Source organism: Tribolium madens, unplaced genomic scaffold (assembly GCF_015345945.1).
Source record: "Tribolium madens isolate multiple individuals breed KSU strain unplaced genomic scaffold, Tmad_KSU_1.1 Scaffold_2;HRSCAF=44;Tcas5.2_LGX, whole genome shotgun sequence".
NCBI classification, from domain to species: Eukaryota; Metazoa; Arthropoda; class Insecta; order Coleoptera; family Tenebrionidae; genus Tribolium; species Tribolium madens.
In genome coordinates, this window is record NW_025400995.1 from 7,151,851 (window position 1) to 7,160,709 (window position 8,859).

Consider the following 8,859-nt stretch of genomic DNA (forward strand, 5'->3'; position numbering starts at 1 on the left):
ATTAAATTTAAATCACTTTATTAAATACAAGTTTATTTTGTTAATTATAAAATCACAGTTAAGCCAATACAAAACAATATAAATAAATCTTTGAATCTGTAACTGTTGACTGGACCGCACGAGTCATATAAAAATACACCTAAATGCAGAAATAAAAATCACAATCAACACTGAACAAAAATAATTGGTACTACACGGTAGCACCACCGGTTGCTATAATAAATAAACAAATAATCTCTAAATATTTAAGCAACGTAGTGTTTTTTCGGGGACTCTTGTCGTGTGTTGGAACGTTTCTATCCGGTCTGGATTGTCATCAGAACTATCAGTAGATCTCCGCCTTTCGACTTTGACAAAGGTGACACAGCCTTCACCGTCCCCCATGAGGGTTTTAAGGCACATATTCCTCTCCTTGACCCTCTTCAAGACCTCCTCCTCCAAATGAAACAAGTGTTCGTCGTCATGCTCCGGAAAGTGATGCTTCATAAAATTGGCTAGTCGCAGCACGTACTCGACGTTATACCCACTGGGCCCCCGGCAGTCTACAATTTGGTCGGCGATGTCCGAAATTTGGGCATCTCCCAACCAGAGAGGATTTTTCGGTGTGGCCACATATAACAGAACCTTGAACGGCTCTCCACTTATGGGGTAGAAGGTGGTGAAGACAGAACTGTATCCTCCTAACTCGCATTCTCGTTTCGACAAGTACGGAATTGCGGCCTCTCCACTTATTGCAAAAGCGACTCCGTGAACCAAACCCTGCAATTACTAAAAATAATGAAATTTTCTCATCTGGTTATGATAATGAAAAAAACTGATTCTTTGCCAAATTTATATTTAAATACGCAAGACACGTGAACGGTATTCGGGGCTAAAATCACCCAGACTTTCACTCATTGGCAATTCACGTCAGGGTACTCCAAAGGCGAATGGATTTTTACTAGGTTTAGGAATGTTTGGGCAAAAATAAATACACACGTGGCCGTACTTGTATATTTAGCTCGATTTACGTTAACACATTGCAGTGTTAATCTTGACCTTGGCAAGAATTGCCGGAATGTCACTAAAGTTGCATGTAATTTGTATTTCTCTATATTTGGTCGATAGAAGGCGGGAGGAAGATGTCCTTCTTTAACTCTATTATTATCTGTATAGCCTCAATTTCTCGCCACTTAATATAAATAAAACGAGAATTTAGCGCAACACTTTTGTTCCCCGCTTGATTTTATTGTTCACAGAATCACGGTTTAAAAGAATGATTTGTACTATTCCAAGAATGTGAATCTTCCTATCAACGAAATTATATTAAATTAATATCAATCACAATAACGTCAATTCGGACCGGTTCACTCTAATTTTATCAAGGTTAGTTTTTGTTTCTTTTTAAACAAACTAAAGATAAGGGTTAACATTTATGCAATGTTGTATTTTTTTAATGTTATCATACCACACAAATGAAATTAATTGCCATAATTTAGCCCTGGCTATCATCCAACTGAAGAGGATAAAGATTAACATTTCTCGTTAACTATAGCATTAAGAGATAAGGAATAATAAATACGATTTTTCCATATTTAAAATATAATGTCTCATTTGAATTTAATGATTTCTGCGAAACTGACTTTTGACTGCTTGCCTTCTAGTAATTATGATGAAAATATCGATTTTATGTAGAATGACGCATTATCGTCTATTTTTTTTTAACAATAACCATAAAATGTGCCTTATTTTGCAATACCTAAAGTTTGGTTTAAAAAATAATAAATGTTTGTCGCAACAATAAGCCAATTAAGAAAATATTTATTTACTTTACAGTATTACAATAAAAATAAAATTTAAACAGTAAATAAATAAAACAAAACCTCCAATTATAATTAGGTATAATTCCAAGGGTCTATGTCATATGGAAGTGTAATTTTACATCTTCCATTGGTTTACCTCAATTTATATTGTTTTTCCAAAAAATCGAGGAAATCCAATTTAATTTTACATAATTAGGTCAGTGTCGTTGTAGAAAGTGCTAAATTTGAAGGCATACACTCAATTTATAAGTAAGTCAAGTTTGTTTATCCCAACGCAGCCTTAACCCTTGTTTAATAAAAATCAGGTGTAATTTTAAATAAACACTTCATACTTTCTAAATATGCATCTTTGATTATTCCCAATTTTATCATTTAAAAAAGTAGATAAGACTGATGGATGACTTGATATCGGTTGTCTACACGGAAATTAAAATTAAATAAATAGGTGGGTCCCTATAACCGGAAATACTTCACCAACATAAGAGGTCTCTAATTACGTGGTTGTAAATGTCAGAAGAATCAAATGACGTTGATTTAAGTCACTTGTAAATAATAGCTTGCCATTCTCTTTTTCGTAAAAAATGATTTAATAAATACTCACCTTACTGTTTTCGATCAAAGTAGCGACACGACCGGGCTGAAAAAAAAAGATTCAGTTTTTGATATTGTGAGTTTACTTTACGCACGATTTGGTAGATAAAAATAAAAATTCCTTCAAAATTAATTGAAGGTTGTACGTGCGGCGAAAACGCGAGTTTACTGACCTAACTATAACAAAAAGCCGCATCTCTTAATAGATCAAAATAGCACGTAGATGCTGCTGTTCTTTGTATTGCTATCAAGTGATAATACAATGATAAAGAGCGATTTATATAAAAAAAAAACTTTTTACATTTTCTTCAGTCCCCCGGTGTGTGGTATTCCCTTGCCAGAACCTGCGGTGAAACCCTTGAACATACCCGGTGACAGCTTTATGAAACTGGAAGCCGGGTTTCCAGCACAGCGAACCATAAGCAAAAACCCATAAAGCTTTGGTTTCGTTGTGCAGAACTTCATCTTCCAGGACCACTAAACCACTTGCTGATTCCATTGCTGATGCAACACTTCCGAGACAGCTGTCAGAAGGTTTCGATCAATCCTAACTCGAACTAGTCACTAACTACACGCACGAGCTTTTCTCCAACAAATTCCAAGCGCGCGAATTTATTTTTAAATAGGCATATCACACATGCGTTTTGATACACTTTGGACGGAGACGGACTTCGCGTTGTACCGTGGACGTGTCAAATGGGAGGGAGAAAGGGGTCTCGGTGCGTAGACGCATTTCCTACGAGTGCGCACGTTGCGTATTTTCCAGCATTTTTACAACCCAATCAGTTGTACCTTTTATAAATTATATAATTATATACTAAAATAACGTTTTTTTAAATTTTGTTCCAAAATATTCCATGAGCACAGTTTATATCTATTATACATAATAATTTAACATTAGACGTGGTAAATTTTTTAGAGACGTTTATTTAAGAAAAAACACACTGATGGTATAAAATAAAGCTATTATAAAATTAGGGAGGAATGGTACAATACTACAATAAAACAAATTGTTCAATATAGACAACTCTCCTCTGTGATATTTCAATTTCCACTATGTAGCTATATTATTTTATTATTTTACACAAATAGGTGAATTACTTATTCTTTTAACTAGTCAAACATTTATACTTTATTTTTTGCAAACACATAATAAGAATAAAACTTAGTCAAAGTCGAAAACATTAAAAAAAATTTTTGGAAACATACAAAATGTTTCACGCAAGTTTACGAGCCTGTAAAATGCAATCAGCAATACATAATTCGGAACGAACTCTAACAAAAATGGAAACAGTATTTTATTTAAACATCAAGTATTTTTGTTCAGTAGAAGTATTATACGTTCAGGTAAATAATGGATGTTCATTAAATATAATAAATGTTTTTAGTAAGAATAATAAATGAACAGAAGAAAAAAAATGTGTTTTATCGAAATGTACAGGCTGCACCAGAACTCGCGCCCCAGAGAAAAATTTCAAGTAAGAACATGGAAAAAATGTTTAAAAAATTCTATCTGTCAAAAATTTTTAACAATTATTTTTTGACATTAGACATTTTTTATGTCTATTTAATGATACTGATGATCTTGTATATGTTTTTTTTTTTAAATTTATTTAGTAAAGGTACCAAAATTTTACCAATTAAAGCCACAAATAACATTGAACAGAGTTACAATTTAGGATACAGCTTCCTTGTTTCCTCTTATAATAAATAGCCTGTAGCATAAAAAAATGGAAAATTATTTTTTCAACAGAAATAAATAGATTCAAAGTGCAAAGTTTAAACTCTCATAACTTCATAATTTTTATAGATAATTTTTTTTTAACATTTTTTCCATGTTTCTTTACTTTATATGTGGATTAGAAAAAACACCCCAAGCCATAACTTCTTTAATTTGAAAGATATGACAATACTTCTTAGAACAAAGTTGCACACTTTACTGTTATTAATTGTTTGATATCAATGATCAATCAATACTACTTTCTATTACACTTGAACTGATATCAATTTTAGTTTTTTTTTTTATATAGAACAGCCTGTATATTTTTTTATTATATTATATAGACAAGAAAACGACTTTTAACAAAAAACGTTTGCTACTTTCACTCCACAAATTAGATATTTTTTACTGAGTTTTATACTGAACAAACTACTATAAAATACTGTGCGTGCTTTACTTATTATTTATTATTTTCACTATGCAAAAAATAATTAAAACATTTATCAATTTATACCGAACAAAATCGAATTGTTTACTGAAAGCATTATTGCTACTCAATGAAAATACTGAAACATTGCATAGTCTTTTGTAATTTGTACACCTTTCAAATAAAAAAGGCAATAATTAATGTCAGCACTTATCATTCTTTGTTTGTCAGTGATTAGGAAAGAAAGATTAGGATCATGTCTACTCTTTCGTTATTTGATTACATGATAATTAATGGAACATTAATGAAACAATGATTAATTTAATAATCATTGTTAAGGGTTTCCAAAAATTAAAATAGTTAAGTGTGTTTTTTTGTATCTAGTGTTTTGTGCCTATTGTATTTGGGGCGCAGGATTTGTAAAATTAATTGAATAACTGAAACACTTGTATGTACACATATATTAAGGCAAAATTAGTTTTGAGATGAAAACTATTGGGACAATTATGAAAACATTTTTTTTTCAATACATATTTTATTTTATTAGATTGCATTTTGTTTTAAATACATAATTGCTAAATAAATAAATCTAAAACTGTTACTTTAATTATACCTACAACTTATAATAAAGTACAGTTAGCGTCACAAGTCTGGATTAAAATTTGTGTTTTTGACAGAACAATAATTATGAAAAAAATTCTTTACGTCTTTATTTTATTTTTATCTTCATTCATCTTTAATGTTCTATTAAGAAATGAACAATAACGTCGTATTTCGGACTGTACCTAATTCATAGTGGACCAAAAAAAAATATGGAAACAAAGGCTTTTGACGCGCACAATATATATGCAATTAGGATAGTCAAAAATCTGCAATAACTAAGATATAAATGTAGTTGAACACTGCCAATGAATTTTAAGCATAATTACACTTTGATAACTTATTTATTATATTTTCTTCTAACAGACCACACACATGTTTGATAAGAAATTTTTAATAAAAAATTATTTTTTTAATAAGTAGATATGTATTTTTATAAAGAATATGTTACAAAACACAAATGTGGAAAGACCGAAAAAGAGCGTCTTCACCTTAACTGTATATATTCATAATTTACCAAACAAATACAAAATATGACTAGGTAGGTAGGTACAATACTACACAATTTAATTTAATTAAATTCTACACTTTGCTTAAGAGGAAAAAGCGTTTATTCGTTTTAGCACTTGTCAACAATTAACGCTAAAGCAATCATATTCGCAAACACTTTTACTGTTACAAAAAAATTAAAAAATGACAAAATGAAACACAAAATTATAAAGTACTCACTAAATGGCTAAAAATCTTAAAAGACACATTTTACCAAGATTTAAACTTGAAATTTATAAATTGTGTACACGACACATTTATTTTTTTGAAAATTGGAGATAAATAAAAAATTGTGAGTTATGTACACAGAAAAATCTAATTTTACTATTTGCGGTTCAGTGCTTTGTTTTGGTCAAAAATTTTGTGGTTTATTAGTGTCTAAAACATGTTAAATACAATGATCAAAAAATCCTATCAAACAAACGTAGAAACTCAGAGCGTGTCCCCTAATGAGAAATGAGAAATGTAAAAATAATTTTTATAGCAAATCGTACTATAGATAAACACTGACAACACTTTATTTTGAGAAGTTTCATAGACTAATTCAACTTGCTTAGATCAATTTCAGGTTAAATATTATTAAATATTTTTTAACAACTCGTTGACATACGCATTGCTATGCAAGATGCGTTTTCACGAGTACGTCTAATTGATAGAAAGACTTTTTGATAAGATTGTGTATTATTAAAAATTAATTATTTAAAAATTTATCCGATTAGTGGCGCTACCGTAAATAAGAGTAAAATTACAGAACACTGTACTTGCATTGTAGACGGTACCTTTTTAATAGTTGCTCGCGAGAGGTCACTATATTACATTTTGGTACACCAAAACAACTAAACGAAGACCTCGCTATATGAGAAAAGGAAAGAGCAATAACAATTAGTTTCGGATAACTGGTTTGAATCTTCTTTATGTACCTATTTACTTAAGGTTTTTTTAATGAGTGATGTAATTTAATATACAGAATTTAAAATTTAGGAAAGGTTCTGGCTATTCATGTTTCTAATACAAGGCCTTTGGGCTTGAACAGCGCTCGTATGAATGGTCTTTAGCTTCTTACCTGCATTTTAAAACAGACCCGTAAGGGACAGTTTGTTAGCGGTACAATTAGCGTTATGACATACGGTTACCAAATTTTATCCAGGGATGAAGGAAGAACAGCATCTGCTTAGTTTATAACATTTGCCATTTTCCTGCCTATGGAAGCTTTGAAAAATTGCCAGTGACGGTATTTTGCTCAAGCGATATGTGACTTATGTTTGCAAATAATGAAAGTTATAATTAAAACTATGATTAAGGAGAGTAAAAAGAAAGTGATATTTTATGCAAATAAGTACATAAATCTGATGTACATACGTTTGCTTATGTAACTGGTCGGAAAATACCAAATGTGAGAGCATCTACCCGAAGAGCTAAATTTATTAGATACTTTAAGTGCAAATCTTGGGATTAAATTTTATTAATATAATTAAAATGTTACACAAACTCTCACTGCTAATTTTTGTATATTCGGCATTTTTCGAAATGCGTTATAATTTTATAGGCGATAAAATCAATAAAATTGTCACATTAAGCGAAAGGATCTGTTAAATAACGTTGAATATCTGATTTTATTATGAACGAATTTCCAGAACTGTCAGGTAAAATTTTGATATTTGATGGACCACAAAGTAATGCCTCCAACAATCGACATCTGTTGCACGATAGCATCTGGGTTGTTCCTCCAAATTCCACCAAATGGCTCATTGTAACATTGTGACTTTTTCGAATGAATCTTATCCAACGATCTTCGCAATTACATCACGACTTTGATCCAAATTAAAGATTTGATTTAATTTTAAAATCGAGCGTTTCATCATTAAAACTACTGACTCCGCAAACGAAAGTGTTTTTTAGATTAATATTATCACTCTGTTGCAATGGAAAAATTAAATAACTTAGTTTCGCAAAGGATGGAATTTGACACTTATTAGTCGATCGGCGAAATGTGGGTGTAGAAGACCCGCGGCTGCAGAGGACTCACTTACAAAACTGTTGATATGGTGATGATCGGCATTAACTTTCATTTCCATAATTTTATTTTAAATGCTTTTAACGCAAACTTTCTACTGAAGATGGCTCGTTATCTCGCAAAAAGCAACAATCGAAAGATTCACCATTTATTAGCCTATAAATTATTTGCTTAACAAGTTTTGACTCAATTTCTAACTCCTAAATTAAATAAGAAAAGATGCCGATTTGAAGGATTTCCCACTTGCAAACAGGCCCGGAACGAGGGACAAAATTGGATTACGACCATTACCAGTCTTATTCGTCTTCATTTAAAAATAGATTGTCTGATGCAATTTCAAACACAATCGAACACTGTTTATTTCATTAGTCCAATGCGTACCTAATATTTATTCAGATTCAGTTTCTCTTGATTTTGTTCAAGCAGAACCGTTTGTTTCTATTTTTTACAAAATTTGATATCTTTTCAAATCTTAAACTATAGTAATTTAAGAAGCCAACTTTTAATTCTATAACACTTCTTGAATTACCTATTCCTATGAAAACCTTTCCAGTATTCGCGGAGGAATTTTAGAGAAGTGGACCCACAAAGGAAATATTTTTCTGATTACATGATCGACTAGTTTTGACTCTAGTCACAGTAAAATTACCCCAAATAGAAATAAAACTAAATTATAATATAAATATCTTTTTTTTGTTCATTTTAGTTCAACCACATAATACATATTTAAAAAAATATATCAAAACGCTTTACATAAAAAAGTGCAATAAAATATTAAACTTTCAATTTTAAAATGGCAAAGGGTTGTTGATATTTTCGATTTTGTTTTAAATTTGTCGTTCCGCCACCGCCGCGCCGTTGCTGTTTTGCTTCTAGTCTTAATTAAGGAAAATATCCGGCTTAGCGGAAGGACTTGAGTTAAATTAATTTATCATTAGTATGAGATAACATGCTTTGTGAAATTAATTTAAAGTGGCTTATAAATAAAGATAGTGTCGTTGGATGTAACAAGAAATATTTAAATTTGAGAAATTATTTAAGCGCTTATATTTGTCTGATTAAGAAAAAATGGTACAAAAAGTGATAATCAGCAGCAGTAATTTAACATCCTCTGCATCGATTTCAAGAAATAATAACTCCGTTTACCGTGGGAACG

The 8,859-nt window shown here is 30.8% G+C and overlaps 1 protein-coding gene across 2 annotated transcripts; it reads right to left on the reverse strand.

The window, feature by feature from the left end:
• Positions 1 to 12: 12 nt before the first annotated feature.
• On the reverse strand, positions 13 to 3,066 carry LOC123006713 (glutathione-specific gamma-glutamylcyclotransferase 1). 2 transcript variants are annotated; one of them, XM_044401397.1, is made up of 3 exons: positions 2,695 to 3,065; positions 2,404 to 2,439; positions 13 to 759 (listed from the first exon to the last, which is right to left on the reverse strand). In XM_044401397.1, exons 1-3 carry the CDS (start codon positions 2,890 to 2,892, stop codon positions 238 to 240), a joined length of 756 nt encoding a protein of 251 aa, XP_044257332.1. In that variant the 5' UTR covers positions 2,893 to 3,065; the 3' UTR covers positions 13 to 237. The 2 variants fall into 2 exon arrangements, with proteins under 2 accessions (XP_044257332.1, XP_044257333.1); XM_044401398.1 differs by lacking the exon at positions 2,404 to 2,439 and having other exon boundaries at positions 2,695 to 3,066.
• Between the last annotated feature and the right edge of the window lie 5,793 nt (positions 3,067 to 8,859).